General features: G+C 28.5%; 1 protein-coding gene across 1 annotated transcript in view; it reads right to left on the bottom strand.

Annotated features, from left to right (window-relative positions):
• LOC136976464 (tyrosine-protein kinase CSK-like) overlaps positions 1-18,446 on the bottom strand; it is a 57,426-nt gene that overhangs the window by 4,392 nt on the left and 34,588 nt on the right. Inside the window, exons 8-10 of the mRNA XM_067271748.1 lie at positions 5,082-5,184; positions 4,006-4,167; positions 3,826-3,925 (exon numbers count right to left, since the gene is read on the bottom strand). Of these exons, the coding sequence (XP_067127849.1) occupies positions 3,826-3,925; positions 4,006-4,167; positions 5,082-5,184 (365 nt within the window). The remainder of the gene's footprint in view (positions 1-3,825; positions 3,926-4,005; positions 4,168-5,081; positions 5,185-18,446) is intronic.

The raw sequence follows: 18,446 nt of genomic DNA, 5'->3' as shown, positions 1-18,446 counted from the left end.
ATTAATTATACAGGCATTGTATTACAATAATCTTTCAATTTGATCTTTGAATTTGATGATTGTTGATTCTAGCCTTTAAATTTTTAGTTAAGAATACTATTAGAATTATAAACTAGTTATGTTAATCTCAAAATTAAGCCATATTACATATACCTATTTACTAACTTCTCCTGTTTAAACTTATGTTCAGAATTGTCTGGAACAGATTTAAAAAAAAAAAAAAAAACAAATTGCGGTAAAATTTGTTATCTAATATATCAGAATATATCCAGAAAGTAATTTTGTTAATTGGAAGAAAGGTACTGCTATCATTTGCATTTGTAGATGCTGTGAAAATGCAAATAAACAGAGTCTTTTATATAGATTTTAAAAAAAACTGTTATATCCATGAACAAGTACTGAAAACATTTCCACACATTCCTTGGCCTGTGCTTTGTCATTTTCTTTAATAGTAATTGAATGTTAGACAGCACTACTTATCTTCTGACGGTCAAGACTGAAAATATTTTTTCCTCTTAAAAACTACATTTTGCATGTTCTAGAGCAGTGTTCCGCAACCTGTGTGCCATCACAAGGTGAAAGGTGCGACGTGAACTTTTACATATTCTATTAATTTCAAGTTTTATTTATATATTTTTATCACAGTTGCTGTGTTTCTTATGCTTGTATTTCATTCTTTGCTGCAACACTGATGAAATAAGATGATGTTAAAGCAATAAACACACATGTCGTCCCAGTACTCACTTATTCTTTTGGAGTTATACATTGGACTCACACATATCTTGAGCAATGCAAAGAAAAACAACAACAGCACTTACTAAGCATAAACATCATCATCCTAAATCTGCCATAGAAAAATTAACCCTTCTAAGTAAAGATGGCAGACATGGCCTGATCGACGTACTGTAATTAACCTCCACTACAAACAAATACAGACACTGAGAGTTTTTCTACAAAAAACAAGAAACATCAGTAACATAAAGCAGTAACTCTTAGCAGACTCAAATAATACACCATTAAATTTACATTCACAACATATGGACATGACAACATATAAATAGCATAAGACACCATTAAGCAATCATGGGTGCAAAAGGCACTCCACGGCAGATATCCCTATGACCTGGCCCAGGATTTTGTTGACAAAACTGCGTCAAACAGCTGGTTAGCTCAGGGATGCCTCTTTGAGGAGACGGAAGTATTCATGATTGCCATACAGGATCAGGTCATAAATACTAAAAGCTACAGAAAACACATACTAAAAGATACAACAATCACAAATGGCATATGCAGAAAATGTCACATCATGCCAGAAACCATGCACACATTACTTCTGGTTGCAAACTCTTGGCGCAGACAGATTATTTACACAGACATAATCAAGTAGCAAATACATCAAGAGCTTGCAAACAAACACAAATTATTAGACATCTACGAACCATACTACAAATACATTCAACAGACAGTATTGGAAAACAACATGCACAAAATGTACTACAACAGAGCCATAATCACAGATAAAACAATTTACCACAACAGACCAGACATCACACTCATTGACAAACAATAAAATCACATACATTATAGATATATCCATTCTAAACACTCACATTGTACAAAACATATGCATTGAAAAAATTAGCAAGTACACAGAACTCGCCCAGGAAATAAGGCATCTATGAAGGATGGATAAAGTGCTTATTGTACCTGTTGTTCTCTCTACAGGTGTGATACCACATACACTACACAAAAGCCTGGAAACATTACAATTGAATAGAAATACATACATCACACTACAGAAGGTCACTATATTGAATACATATCACAGTGTTAGGAAATTCCTGAATACAGACACACACTGACACACTTATTTAATTTTTGTCTTGTTTTGAAGTTACTCTGGTCTGGCATAGTTCACAGCCATCGGTGTCAACCGAGTATAACTCTCAAAACCCAACATAATAATAATAGGTTTATGGCATTACAAAATTCTATCAATAGTATCATATGATACATTTTTGAGGGGAATAACATTTTGGAGTGCCATGTCGAGTCATAGGTGTGCCACGAGTAGAAAAAGGTTGCAGAACACTAGACGACACAATCCTCTAAATTTTACTGTAATACACTAATTAATTCCAAAACTGTTTTAGTGGATAGGAAAAAAAATCTAATTAAATGATTATTTGATATGATGTTTAATACAAATTTTTATTAAAATAACTTCAAAGATTATCACTATATCCACATAATACTTCATTAATTAAATCTCTTTAATTATTTTATTTTTCCAGTTTTTACATTTTTATAAAATAAACTGGATATATAGCCATTAAAAATGTTTTAATTTCTGGTGGATTATCCATCTATTTCTTTAACTATTTGTTTTCATATACATTACACAAATATTGCTAACCTATTCATCAATAGAGAAAATATAAAAAATAAGTTGTTTTCTTACTTTCTACTTATAATTCAAATTATTAAAAACAAGATTATCATCAGAAATTGTAATAAAGTAAAAGCAACTGATTAAATATATTATAGTTCCTTAGGCTATACTGTATTAACCAAATTGGATATTTATAATTCTAGAGGTGATATATTTCTATGATGGTATCAAATATTTGAGATAATTGATGCTATCAAAAAGAACTTTACAACAAAAAGAAAAAAACTGTTATAAAACATACTCAAATATTAACATTTTAGAATGTTCTGTTCTGCTATGCTTGCTAGAATTAATAATATAAAAGCCATCATCTGTGTGTGTGTATATATACATATACATATATATATATGTGTATGTGTATGTGTGTGTGTATTCCTTATAACTCCTGCAATTTCTTCCAATTCAGATGAAATTTTGGTTATATTCGTTTTATGTTCTGGCTGAAGTATAGTATACTTATTTTGTGGAAATATTAGATATTGAATAAACATTTTATCAATTTCAGATTGATCATCACACTTCTGTTGCAGTGACTTCAGTGACCTCACATTTAGTTCATGCTTGACAATGGAATTTCCCTTAAGTTGCATTTTTAAATATTTTGACAAATTGCATATCTCAAACTTACTTTCATTAAATTTAAAATTTAAACTTTAAAAATGATAGCTGCATTGTGTCACTTCTATAACAAATTTAAAAAAAAATCTTTCCATAGTGACCATAGAAATCTTTTGATTGGATAATAAAACATGTGATGTTTTATTATCCAATCAAAAGTAACGATCTAACAAACCCATTATTTAGATAGTGTTATTGCTCATCTAATTAACATACATACAATTCATCTTTGTTTTATCAATGTGAATTTAAAAAGATTCACTATTTTGTTGAAAAAAAAAGCCCAAGGGAAAACATAAGTGTAAAATTTGTCAGGTAAATTCTAGATCTAAAAGAATAAAAACAATTGAGACCCCTGAAGGCTGTGAAATCCAACTTGAGCAACATCAAGTAAGAATGGCTTTGTCAAGGGCTGCAGAAATAGCATCACAACCAGATAGTATAAACTACTTAATTTGTAGAAATATACGCAATCCTTCTTGAATTTCTTGAAATCTCTACTCTTTTCAATTCTTCAATCTCTACTTTCTCATAAAAAGTATTTTGTCATGCTTGATGGAGGAATTTCTAGTATGTTTTAGAATTAGTATTCTTTAGTTGTAAAGTTCTTTTTATGAAGAAACTAAAAAACCCTCAAACACAATTAATATTAATAAACATTCAAGTTTATAACAAAAGATAAAAAAGCGTTATGCATGCAAATGTTAAAAATAAGTTAACATTTTAGATCATAACATTAATTACTGAAATCTTACTTTTGCTACACATTCTTCAGATATCAGAACATTTCTAGCAGCAAGATCACGATGTATAACATGCTTTGACTCTAAATATTCCATTCCAGCACATGTATCACTACAGAAAAATTAACTAGTTTAAAACAACATTCAATAATTTATATTTACAAATTGTTACAATAATGAAATAAATCATACGTTGCAAAATTTATTTGGTCTCTTTTTGAAACATGTAAACGTCCTCTGGACCTCAAATAATCGACTAAAGATCCTTTGGCCATATATTCTGTAACAATGTAAATGGATGGACCATCAAACACTACGCCTAACAGTTGGACGAGATTAATATGTTTAAGAGATCTGGAAAAAATTTCAAACAGATATATTTGTTTTATATAGGAACATAAAAGTTATTAATTCCTAGAAAAATATTTGTGCTAAATAATCTGAAAATATCTGACATTTGAATTTGGAATTTTACATTAACAAAGTGCTACACACCTGTCTAGCACTTTCCTTTCTTGCGTTGGCTTTTAAAAATAATAAAAATTCACATTCACATAAAATAATATTTCTGAAACAACTTTTAAATAGATATTCCAATGTTTAAAAATTAAATAACCAAATAATTTACAACTTAGTCTTAATTCAAGAAGTCAATCCTTTTTTTAATGTTTAATATTTTTGGAACAGTCATTATCATAACCAAACTATAATAGTTTTTCTAATAAGAAACTACACCAGTATAATAAGTCCTATTAATAAACAAGGTCCAAGTAGACAGTATATAAACAGAAATGTAAAACTGTAAGGACATAAAAGAATTAAACTGTAACTAGTTCAGTTCTGATAATGGAAATAAATTACTTCACAAAAAGTATTAAACATTAAACAGGTTATCTCCTAGAATTAAGGCCAATTAAGTTATAAATTAGTTTAGATAAGGAGTTGAGTATAAAGATATAGGTTAAGTTCATTACAAAATACAAAACTGCCAGATTTGCTAAATTATAATTACTTAATAATACTTTTAATTTAATTAAATATTGCCTGGTAAGAAAATCCAGCAGTTTTAGTTGATAAATTTGATATAAAATCTGAAGTGTATTTACAAAATTGAGATGATTTTTATGTATCAATGTATAATAGTTATTTATTTATTTATTTTTTTTTTACCTTTCAGGATCAGATCAAAGTTTTTACATAAATTGAAATTTTTGTACGGATTAATATGAAAAAAAATCTTTGAAATATCAAAATATGATATTACTTACGTCATAACTGAGGCTTCAGCCAAAAAATTTTGAGCAGCTTTACTGGAATCTTTTAAAACTTTGACTGCAACTTTTTTATTTCGATGGGCTCCAAGAAGAACGTCTAAAACACAAATTCATGATTAGTTCATTCTCCAAAAAAAAAAAAAAAAAAAAAAAAAAAAAAAAAAATAAATTATTGAATTTGAATTGAATGAATTATGGAATTTTAGTAATGCTTCTTAAAAATTATTTCTGTTTCTTAAGATAGACATAATATAGTTCAATACAAAATATCACTTAACCTGGACTATTTGATTTTCATTAAGAAATTTTTAAATAATAATTTCAAAAATTATTTTAAACAAAAATAAAATCAATTCCAGAAAGAAATTCTTCTGTGAATGTGTCATTCTGCAAGTTGAAATTTAAATTACCATATTTTTTATACAGTATATCACAATATATATTTTAAAAAATTTATTAAAATTAAATACTATTTCAGTATCTAATTATACCATACACTTAAATCTTTTTTGTTTTTTCAATTCAGATATTCTTAGTTAAATGTATTTCCATATTTCTCAGAACATATATACTTGAATGATTATGGATAACTGATTCAACAGAAAAAATAGTTTTATTCTTTTTATTTGGTACCATTCCAAATTGTTATCATCTTATTTTATTATTGTGTTATAACCTTGAATAACAGCAATTTGATTATTAAAGAAAACTCATAAAATAAATGAACTAATTTATGTTTGACTATTCAATAAAAAATGATTGAAATTAAGAATACATAGAAAAGTTAGATCAGCTATAATTATAGTGAACAGAAAGAAACTAACTCACTCTCTAGCCTTTTTAAATCAGAAAAGAGACTTTTAATCAAATAAGCAAAGATTTGCAGCCCTTTTTAACAGCCATCATTAGGCTATTACACAAATTAGAACAAATTTTTAAAAGCAATAGATCATGGAACAGTGAACAAAATATTAACATATACAATTAAAAGCATATAATATGATTAGTTTATATCTTCAAAAGGAATAACATCTATATAGATCAATCAAAATAATTAATGTAAAAATCTAAGTGTAAATTGTATTAGTCTAGGAATTTCATATAACAATCTCCAGCCCTTCAGAAATTATCTTGGTCTTTAAAGTTTATCAACCTTCCCAGTTTCTTAGACTTAGATATTTCTAATGCTTCCATATATCATGATATCTAGGATAAAGAAGCATGATTAGGAAAGGGATACTTTCTACAGCATTAGCAATGTATGCTTCAGGGAAACAGAATTAAAAATTAAAAAAAATGCTTAAAACATTTTAGAGAGATGCTTTTTTTATTCACATATATGCACTAAAAGGTAAAACATAATTTTTCTCCAGCTTTTATAGTACTTTTGGTTGCATTAATAACTTACCAAAAATGCTGTGAAAGCTGTAAAAGTTTTTATCATCTCTTAAGAGCATTTATGTGAATAAAAAGCATTTGTTTAAAACTTTTAAAATATTTTTATTTTATGTATGTAACACTGAATTATTGAAATTCTTCTTGTTTTAGCATATTTAATTGAGAAGTGGGTTAAAAATTGAGTTACAAGATTTTATGTAGACAATACGGTGTGCACTTTTTGAAACTAATAGGCAACGTTAGTATCAGGCTTCCTGTTTTGTCTATCGTGCAGTGTATACACTGTTTAAAAATTGTTCTTTTAGTTATTTAGGTATTTTTGAAATGCCGATTAATTGTTCTTTGCCTGATGTTGATGTTTATCATCATTGGCTAGAGCCAATGATGATAAACATCCAGGTTAGAAATTTTATAAATTTCCAGATAATCTGATAAGAAAAGAAGAATGGGAAGTAAAGAAAAAATTAGAAAGAAAATCAGTCAATACAATTGAATCTGTAGAAGGCAAAATTATAAGGAGAGTTAATTTTAAATAGTTTAGAGTAATAATACTCTACAAATGCAAATATATTTTTAATGGGCAACTGAATGGAAGGTTATTACATCACACCTGGTATTATAACAGCCAATCATTTTAAACTTTTGAATTCTTAACAGTTTATGTTTTAAACACTAACACCACAATGCCAAGAAATAGTGAACTTTCAGAGGCTGAAATTAGAAATATATATGAATTACGAGATGCTAGAAAGTTTCAGAGAAATAGCTACAATAATTAATCATTCTAAAACTGCTGTGGCCAATATATAGACAAAACAAGAAAATTATGGAAAATGGAGAAAAGTGGATGCAAGAAAAAAATTAACTGACAGAGATAAATGAAAGATTTTCTTCCTGTAAAATAAGAAGTAAATTAGCAGCTATCTACTAAACATGTAACTGCTAATTTACCAAAATCTTTGTCCCATCAGACGATGTGATGATGTGTTCATGATAACATCATAAAATACTGAAAAATGAAAGTGCTACCCAATTTGATACCTGTTCATAAGCAACAAAGGCTTCAATAGATTAAATCTGTCGTGAGCTGGACCAAGAAGTGAGAAAAAGTTGTGTTTTCTGATGAAAAAAATAGAATTTAGATGGACCAGATGGTTATGGATATTATTGGCATGATGTGAAAAGAGAAGCCAAAGTTAGAATAATTAGTCAGTTAGGAAGTGGCAGTATAAGGTTTGAGATGCTTTTGGATTCAATAGGAAAACTGATATTGTCATTGTTGATGAAAAAATGGATTATTCAAAATATCAGGATATGTTAAAAAATAATTTAACTGCATTTAGACCTTGATGGAAGTAATTGGATATTTATATGAGACAATGCACTCCATGCATCAAAATCAACTAAGATCTGGTTTATTAATGAAAAACATAAAAAAGTATCAGATTTGCCTTCTAGAAGTCCAGATTTTAGTCCAATAAAAAATTTATGAAGTATAAAAAAAAAAAAAAATAGTTTATGGTCAAAACAAGTAAACCAGTTAAAATTAGCAATTATGGATGCTTCAGAAAATATTGAAGTGAAACAATTGCAAAAATTGATTCAAACTATGCCTGATAGTGTGTTTGACATTATTCAAATGAAAGAAACTCCAACTAAATATTAAATGATACCATATTTTTGGTAAAATTCATGTCTTTATAATTATGTTACATTTAAAAGTGCAATTAATTTCAAAAATAGTTGAAAATTATTTTAATCATCGTCAAACATTAATGACAATGACTTTCAACATTGTTTTGTGTTTATTATTATGTATCTAAAATTTCAAAAGTATATATTACAAATTGAAATTGAGTAATTAAAACTAAATTGTTGTCCTTGTAATTCTGTTACAGGATCGAAAACAAAAGCCAACAACTGTAAAAGCTTCAATTTACACTTATTATTTTAAGCTTGTGTACCTTTCTAAAAGTCCTGCCTTTGTCACTGTTGTCTTGTCCCCTAATTCGTTTAATTTCTTTTGTAATTCAGCAACTGTTACATTCTTTAAGTTCATGTTTTTGTAAGTAGAATAAAACTTCCTGTTCAATTTCCACTGTTTACTCACTACCAGAAGTTAAGTATACATCAAGCTGACACTAGCACTGCAAGTGATGAGATTTAAACTGTGCATGCCTCATACCACTAAAAAGGGGCAATGGCTTGCCTTGTGTAGTGCCATCTGTTATCAGATTTTTACAAATATTAATTTTTCATTAATTTTTTTCTAATTGCTAAAATTGTTTGCAAACTTTAAAAAAATGTACTGTTGTCGGATATAAAATAATTAGCTAATAAGTTTTTAACAAAATATCATACATTATAAATTATTAATTGGCTTAAAAAATCTATATGTTATGGCTAAAGCAAGTAATCTATTCATTTTGAACTTTGTCTGCATAAAGTATGCTTTATCTAAGTCACAAGCAGATAAAGCTGACACTATTCAAAAACAGATGAATGAAGCAGGAACAAAACTTAAAATTCAGGCTTTATCCCAGACAATGAGAATTCTGTCTAGTGTTGATTAGATGGAGTTGAATATAGAAGTTGCCTTTTTATGGGCATGAACATTTAGTTTTTTAGCCACTACATGAATAGTGGAAATGGAGCAATGTTGCTAAGTCTGGCAATTTATTGCCTGATTTCAAATCAATTAGTAATATGACAACTACTTTTTCAATCTGTGATTTTTTCATGCCTATGATAAACTTCTTAAAAAACTCTTCTATTCATTAATGTAATGTAGTCTTGGTGTTTACAATTGAAGACAAACAATGAAGAGACTTTTAAGACACCTATTAAACAAATATAAGATCATGTAAAAACACATTACAAAACTACCTTTATTTGAAGTTAAGTGGGTGTCACAACAAAAACTCATCAAAAGCTTCATCAGAGGATCTTTTTCAATTGTACTTATTACTATGATGCTGGCATATTCCATTTGAGACCCATGTACTGTATATATCAGAAATTGTACTGTATATATCATTATTCTGTAAATCAGAATAAGAAAACGGAACTTCTTTTTCTTACTTTAAAGCTAAATCTATACTTTTTAGCTTTGAAGATATATAATTTTCTTTAAGCTTAAATCTGGCAATATTATGGTGAAATAACTGGCAAAATTTATTTTCATTTACCTCACTTTTATGCAATAGAAAAACAATAAATTCTAGTTGATTTTAAAATAAAGTTCCTTCCTTATCCATCCAATCTGCATTGAAAAGATTGCAGATTATCTGGCTAAAGTGAAGCCATAAATTTTCATCTTGTTTTATCCAAAACAGTGTGGTAATGCCTAAATTTTTAGTTTTGCTCCTAATTCAACCATCCATTTTTGGATAATGTCGGCTTTATCTGCTTATAACTTGGATAAAGCAAGATTTATACAAATGAAATTCAAAATTAATGGATTATTACTTGTTTTAATCAAAAAACTTAGATTCAGCTAACATTAGCTGGTTAATCCTAGCTTTATCCAATTTCAGAATATAACTAACATATATACTAAAGTTTATAGACAATTTTGTTAAAAATGTTTTTTAAACATTATTCAATATATTTTGTATATTAAAGTTATATATGCATTTGTAGAAGTAAAATATAAGATTGAAATTTTCATATTTTATCAAACTTTTTATTATGATTCTGTGTAGAATATAAACTTTTATATATAAATTTTTCTAACTAAATTCTTTACACTTAAGTCTTTTGCAAAATTAACATTTTTGAGACTAATTCTTATCAGATTACAAATCTCAAAAATGTTAATTAATGTATTACAAAAGACTAAATGTAAGGAGTTTAATTATTTTGGTTTATTTTTAAATAGAAAAATTGGAAATGTGTTTTATATAATAATTTCTCATAGACTATATGTTTTATTTAAATTATTTATGTATAATATTTTCTGTTTCTGTAAATTAGGCAACAAAATTAAGAAATTTACAAATAACCACTTTAAACATATATAAATGTCTCAAAGACAAATATTCATAATAAAGCTAAATGATTGCGGGATTAAATCTGGCTAATTTACCGCTGCTATTAACAATTAAATAATTTGGCACTAGAGGTAAGCATTATGCACCACTGTTTATTAAATTTAATAATTAAATTAATATTAAACAATTCAGAAAATTCTGGAAGAAAAGTGCTAGTCAGCTGAGTGACATAGTGGGTGATTATAGGGTGAAGAGTCGTCCCTAGTTAGCATCAAAAGTAATTAGGGATGGCTATATATAAAGTAAATATGTCTGGAAGCAAAGGATTGGATGAAGGTCCAGGTTACGTAACTGGCAATGCATCCACATAAGCAACAACAGTTGTGGGTTTGAGTTCCACTCCAGGCAGATTCTTTTCTTCCAGAATTTTCTATATTATTTAATATTAATTTAATTATTAATTTTAATAAAAGATGATGCATAATGCCTATCTTTAGTACCAAATTATTTAATTATTAATAGTAGCGGTAAAGAAGTCTGATTTAATCTGACAATCCTTTTGCTTTAACCACTTTAAAAATTACAGTTTAATTTACATTGGATAACTAATGATGCTGATTTTCACTTGTAAATATATTAATCTGCAACTAACATTTTTAGCTATTTGTTTGCAAACCAAAAATAAATAAAAGCATGTCAAAACATATTTATTTAATGTATTTTAAATGTGATGATTTTATTTCATTTCTGATTTGTAAACAAACATTAATGAAAAAACAATAAAAATTGTTATAACTATGAAACATCCCACAGGGCTATGATACTCTTGGGATATCTCCCCATGCCTAATTTTCTAAGATTCAAGAAAAAGTACTATACTTTTTATCCAAATATAGAATAACTTCATTTAACCTATAACTTTCAAAACCATAGAAATAAATCAATAGCTCTTATTTTATGAATTATTAATATGAATAAACTCCCTCAGAGAAATACACAATTTTGAAGAAAAGAATACGTTTTATGTATTTACCATTTAATCATAAACTGAGTCAATGTGAAACAATATTCAAACTTCTTTTGCATCTGGTATGAAAGTTCTGTAGTCAATGATTTTCATGGATAATATGAAATAATAATAAATTAAATTTAAAAGTGATTTGATTGGTCTTGAATGTACAATACATTGTGATTCTTTGAGATTTTCTTTAAACATCTCCATTTTAAAAGTTTTGTGATTTTTTTAAATTACCAATTTTTATTCTCTTATCATTTAAATTAGGACATGTACTGTATTTGCTTTGGTGATAAGCATTACCTTTAATTAGATAAATATAGTTTTTCCAAAAATAATTTTTTTTGGAGAATTTGATCAATAATGTTTCTATGCTTAATCAGTTATTTTGTGATGAATATGTTAAGATAGTATTTTGATTATTTCAGCCAATGGCACCCACAGACTATAAAAAGGGGCATCATATACTGTGTAAGAAGTTTCAAATTATGATTCAATGTTGGAATAACATTCAAAACTTGAAAACTGCATTAATTGTTTTCAAGGTCAAGTTTTGGTCAACATATTATAAAATTACATGGGGCAATAGACAAATATTGTTCATTAGTTTATATATATATTTTCAAAATAGGCTAGAAGTCAGAAATTTTCTGTTTGTTGATAATGGAATTTGGAGTCCTCTTGGAGATTAAGAAGAGGGCAGCACAGATGAAAGGTGCATATGCCCCAAGCACCCCAATGTACAGGAACCCCAATTTCAGCCATCAGGGAGTGTTGTTGCCATTTTTGAGTAATTGTTTTTGTCCTAATTTGGCTAATTAAACAATATTTTTGGTTTTTTCAGGTATGTTTGCTATTTTATACCTTTTTTCCTTTTAATATTTTTTTTAATACTGCTCAAGCTCAATGCAGATATATATGTTTTTGTTTTGTAATTTAACTAGTAATATAGTTAACTAGTAATTTAACTAGTAATATAATTTATTATAATTATGTAATTTTATTTTAGGTTTTCTTTAATGTATTTCTGTATGCCCATACATTGAATTTTTGCCTTCTATTACAAATCTCAAAGTTTCATCTGTGGATAATGTCATATAAATTTCTAGTCAATCTAAATGCAGTACATGAAATTTTGAAATAATTAATTATGTATGTAATATTTAAGAGTCATTTTTCACCACTTAGCTTTTTTTTATTTTTCTATGTTTTGGGTGAGGAACTGCGTCATAAAAAAAATCAATCCCTGAAAATCATACTTAGCATGTATGAAATAAATTGCCATCCCAAAAAAGCAAAGACAATTTAATTTACATAATGCATACAACTAATAACTAATTTTGCAAATCTTTAAATGTAATTAGTAATCTAGTATTTATGAAACCCGTGCCGGTACTTATTCTGCAACTTGAACACTAACTATAGTGTATATTTACTCGGACACATGGCAAATTTCATCACTAATTTAATCAACTGAATAAAAATTAGTGATGAAATTTGCCATGTGTCCGAGTAAATACACTCTATAGTTAGTGTTCAAGTTGCAGTAATTAGTAATCGTAATATAATTATAATAAATAATTACTTGTAAGTTGAGGACTTATGAAAATTTCCATACAAATAAAAAAACTGTGCAAGTCAAATGATGTTTAAATATAATAAATTTTTTCAGAGGTGCAGAATATGTCAAATTGCATGAACAAGATTAGTGTGAAATTAAAGTAACCCCAGGGAAATTTGTAGTAAAAAAAATATGGCAATAGTCATGAAAAAGTTTACAATAAAAAAACAAAAACACGGAGTAGCATCTCAGCTAAGCCTATAGACATTAATTGGGGAAATTTATCAAAACATGAAAACCAGGAGTTTTAGAAGTGAAATTGAACACTGTTTACTTTTATATATTATGTCATCGTCTACTGTGGATGTTCTTGTGAACTAGGACTTGTTATACTGAGGGAAGTGAATCACATAATTTCTAGGTAAAACACCTTTAATATAATATAATCCATTAAACTGTTTTACTTTGTTTCTAAACAGTTCAATCACTTGTTACATCTACTGTTACAGTTCAGTTACTTGTTACTGTCTATTTACGTGGTTGTGCGCTTGTAGTGAAGAAGAATTGGTCTCATGGAACCACAGTTTCAGTTTTTACAAAAAACCAAACTGAAATAGTGCTTACAAATAGATTTTCTTTTTTGTCTCTCTTTAATTTCAAAATTCTTTTTGACACTATTTAACAGATAAAATTTCATGTTGGCTGGAATTACAACAAAATGTTCATTTTTCATATTTTCTCACTGTCTAAATTTAAGATCTATTTTTGAGATTTCAAATGGATTCCAATTTTGAGTTAAACAATCAAAATCATCAAGCATTTGATTTTCTTTGTGATTTTAAGTTTTAAAACTTATAAACAAAAATAAGATAATTATTAAGGGCCAGATATGTATGCAGATGCATGTTTTGCTTTAACAACTATGCTGAAACCATGATATAAACACAATTTGGGTCTAAATAGATCAAATTAAGGTTGTCTAATAATGCATATTTTGCAGACTTGACCATTTTCAAGGCTAAATAGTTTATAAACTTTATAACTTGTTTGCATGATTTTAAGTGCTAATTTTTTAAAATGATCTGTGGTGTTTTCTGCTATCTGTGCAGTGAATCTTTTTTGCACATGTACAAACATGAGAAATATCACTCTTCCATTCAATTAGAAATGAATGCATGAGAGAACAAATGTTTTAAATTTGAACTGTCTAATTTGCATTATTTCAAAATCCCATAAATGAAAATGTTTTGCAGTCATGGAAATTTCTGATTTTTGAAATTCTCGAAATACTTTGAATTAATTAGATTAAAATTATTGTAAATGCTATTTTAATAATTTAATAATGTTAAATTCAAATCTTTCAAAAATTGTGTAAATATACTGTTTAATTAAATATAAGAGAGATTTCTTGTGAGTAAAATAATCAAACTTCTGTACATAGAGCATGTTCAGTAAAGATTCTGTTATATCAAGTTTGGTTCAATTAGCAATATGGATAAAACAGCTAAATTGATAATAGAGTAGGTACAACAGTCTAGATCCTAGACATTTAAAACAGACGGAAAAATTCTTCATTGTAATGTATACCACAAATCATTTCTTGCTACAAAATGGTTTCAAGTATCTCAGCATGTTGAAATGCCCTTATATCAGCACAACAAAGTGTCAAAATGAGCCAAATTTTAAGTTCTAGTTGCACTGAAACTAACATTAGTGGACTTCATGATATCAGTTGAGAATGGAACATTAATATCAACTTTGACACTAAAACTGTAATTAGTTAATAACTTAATAAGAGCATTTATTCATTTCTTATCATTTGTATAGGCTGTAAACAAAAATATAGTGGTGCCTCATACTTCAAATTTAATTTATACTAGGAGGCTGTTCAAACTCAAATTGTTCAAAGTTTTAATCATTTACCCATTATAATTAATGAAAAGTGAATTAATCCATTCCCAGACCCTAAAGAATATCCATTTCAATAAACAGCAAATACACATACTTTAAGGTAAAAATAACATAATTAAATACTCTAAATAATAAATTGAAACATGAAAACAATAAATAAAGCACAAATACTGTATAATACAATGAAAATTGCATTTACTGTATCTTAGTGAGTAATGTCCACTTTCTTAAGTTCACTATGCAGTTTGCTTGGTTTTCTCATAAATAATCCTCTCAGAGATGATGATATCAGCCAATTGGTTCTCATTTATCCAAACTAAGAGAAGTTTTCCATCTCCGCAATAACATGTAATTTCCTGGAGGTCAACATTGTCACAAGTTTAGCTACATTTTCTGCTCTTATTGCTTCCTTATTCTTAAGAATAGTACTCATCATTGCCGTTGGCACCTTAAATATGGCCATCAGATCCACCACACACTTTCATGCTTTGCAATAAGTTCCTTTTTCACCTCAATGGTTGATACTACAACCTTCTTCTGAAAATTGTCAAAATTTAGGATTTATTGCTTCCCTTACTTTCCTGGATGCCACAGTTAATAGGTAAGAGATCATATAAGCAAACACACCAAAAGTAATGAGAAACAAAATCACTGAAAACAAGCATAATGCAAGAGCTACTTGGGCACACAACAGATGGCATTACACAGTGAGAGCATTTTTTCACATGCATGCACATGTAGAACAGTAAATGGAGATACATGGCCACCTGTTTCAGCCCAGGTCAAAAGATGTTACAGAACAAAAGGGTCGCCTCATGGAAAAATAGGGGAATGAGGGCTCCCACAATTACACAGAAAAGGAAAAGGACATTCTTGATCTAGGAACCAAAGCAAATAATTAATAGATAACAATTTCAATGCATTGGGAATGAACTAGTGATAGTAATCTCCACTATTATCAACTTAAGAAAAATTCAGAATTTAGATAGACAGAAAATTGTCAAAATTTATTTGAAACTGTCAAAAAACATTTAAAAGCTGGTCCAATACTTGCAATATTCAACCCAAGGAAAGAATGCATTCTTTACGGTGATGCAAGTAAAGTGGGAATAGAGAAGTATTGAAACTAAAGCAAAATGATCGAAAACGCCACCCCATAGGGCAATAATTTTCTAGAAAAATATCCTATCAAATCAACTATCACATCACAGAGCTGGAATGTTTGGCGACTGTAGAGGCAATTGAATATTCGCACCATTATTTATTTAGTAACAAGTTCATTGTAAAAACAGACCACTAGGCAATAAAGTGACTAAAATCTATCAAGAAACCGAATTGTAGACTATTCAAATAATCATTAAAGCTCAGTGAATATGATTTCAAGATAAAATATCAAGCTGGAAGAGAGAAAATGATGAAGCAGACTGCCTATCCTGGAATCCAACTCTAGAACCCAATGGTAATTGTGAGCATTTAGAAACAATCAATTTATTAGAAAAAGAAAAAAATTGTTAAGTCCCAAATGAAATTGTCTCCTAATTTATTACCAAAAGGATATACAAGTAAGAATGGTATGAATTTTTGAGTAAAAAACAAAATTTCTAAAATCTACACACCAGAAAACTTAAGGCTCAAATTACTTGAACAAAGTCACTATAAGTTCAGTCACAGGGACAAAAAACAGTTATCCCTAATATCTTTGAGCTACTACTGGCCCAAGATGATAATATGATTTATTAAAATGGTGTATGGTCTGCCAAAAGAACAAAATTAATCGAACATTAAAGCTGAGAAAACTATAGTAGCCTGGTCTGGCAAATGACCCTTTCAAAATTATTGCAATTGACACAATAGGAGGATTTCAAAAATACAATTCTAAAAAACAATACCTACAAATCACTGTAGATCACTTCACTCAATATGTATGAACTGTTTGTTCACACACACAAACTTTCAAGAATTTTGTTAATCTAATTCAAAAGAGCCAATATTTGAACAAACCAAAACTAATTCTTGCAGATAGATAAATCCTTTTGAATAAATTCCAGTATATGAAATTTCTTGACAAACAAAATATTGCACTAAAGTTCACAACAGTTAATTGTGCACAATCAAACAGATTATGCAAAAAAGTAAACCCAACTCTGTGTACTGTACAAGACTATGATGTAAGATAAACGAAAATCCCAAGAACATGTGTTGGCCAAAATTACTGGATGAAGTCATTCAAGGAAATAACAACTTTCTTCACGATGTAACAAAATTCATTCCCAATTTCCTAATGTATGGCATACCACCATTTAACCCTTTGATCAAAGAGACTTTCCCCAACTTGGAAACTACAAGGAAAATGGCTCTAAACAACACCATATGTTCACACAAGAATAATAAAAAATATTACGATAAAGTTCATCGTAAAGACGACTTTAAAGAAGGAGACATAGTCCTTATTAAAAACAAAATGAAATCAACAGATGGAAATTGGAGCCCATTATGATAGGACCATACAAGATAGAAAAGAAAAAAAAAAACTGTCAAATTTTTCCTATGTAGTAAAACACAGGAAAAGAAATAAAGACTCTGACATATACCATATTTCAAAACTGCAACAATACACCCCCTTTGTCTATCATAGAAGGGTGGAGTAAAACAGTAAATGAAGATATGTGACCACCTGTTTCACCAAGTCAAAAGACGTTAGAGAACAAAAGGGTTGTCCTTGCGGAAAATGACTCACAAAGAATAAGAACTCCTACAATTACACAGAAGAGAAAAAGGACATTCTTGGTCTAGGAACCGAAGCAAACAGACAGTCAACTGGAAAGCAGAAGACGAAAGGATTGAAGAATTCACACGTAGTTTAAACATAGAAACATAATTCAAACTCTGAGTTGAATTTCTATAAAATTTAGCATTAGAACTCGAACATTTGAAGTACGAGGTACCACTGAATACAACTATTTTAAACCCCGTATAGAACAAGGAGAACTAGGTTATTAAGAATCCAGTCATCCTCAAGCATCTTGTAAATACAGTGGTACATTTTAATTCAAATGAATCTTACTTTGAACACAAAATTTGACAAAAATTCACTTCAGAGTTTGAATGATGCTTTGAAATTTGAAGCATGTGTGCAGTGAAAAAAATGTACTTGAAGCATAAATGCAATTTGTTGTGTGTCCAAGTCATCTCTTGCTTTCTCTCTTGCATTATGCTTGTATGTTTTCAATGCATTTTTTGCTTTATTTTTGGTGCGTTTAGTTCTATTTACTTTATTGTGTGTTATTCATCGATTTTTAACAATTTTTTCCAGCAATTTTTCTTTTTCCACAGCTTTTGGGTGCCCCTACATTTTGTATCCTTTAGTTCAAAATTTCCCAAATGGAACATTTTAAACCATATTTGACATGTTCAAAGTTTAGGAGTATCTCCCGGAATAAATTAAATTCAAAGTACAAAACACCACTGTAATTGTATATATA

This window comes from Centruroides vittatus, unplaced genomic scaffold (genome assembly GCF_030686945.1).
Source record: "Centruroides vittatus isolate TY-2023 unplaced genomic scaffold, ASM3068694v2 contig_400, whole genome shotgun sequence".
In the NCBI taxonomy this organism is placed as follows: domain Eukaryota; kingdom Metazoa; phylum Arthropoda; class Arachnida; order Scorpiones; family Buthidae; genus Centruroides; species Centruroides vittatus.
Note: the sequence above shows the minus strand (reverse complement) of the source record. Positions and strands in the feature narration are given on the sequence as shown.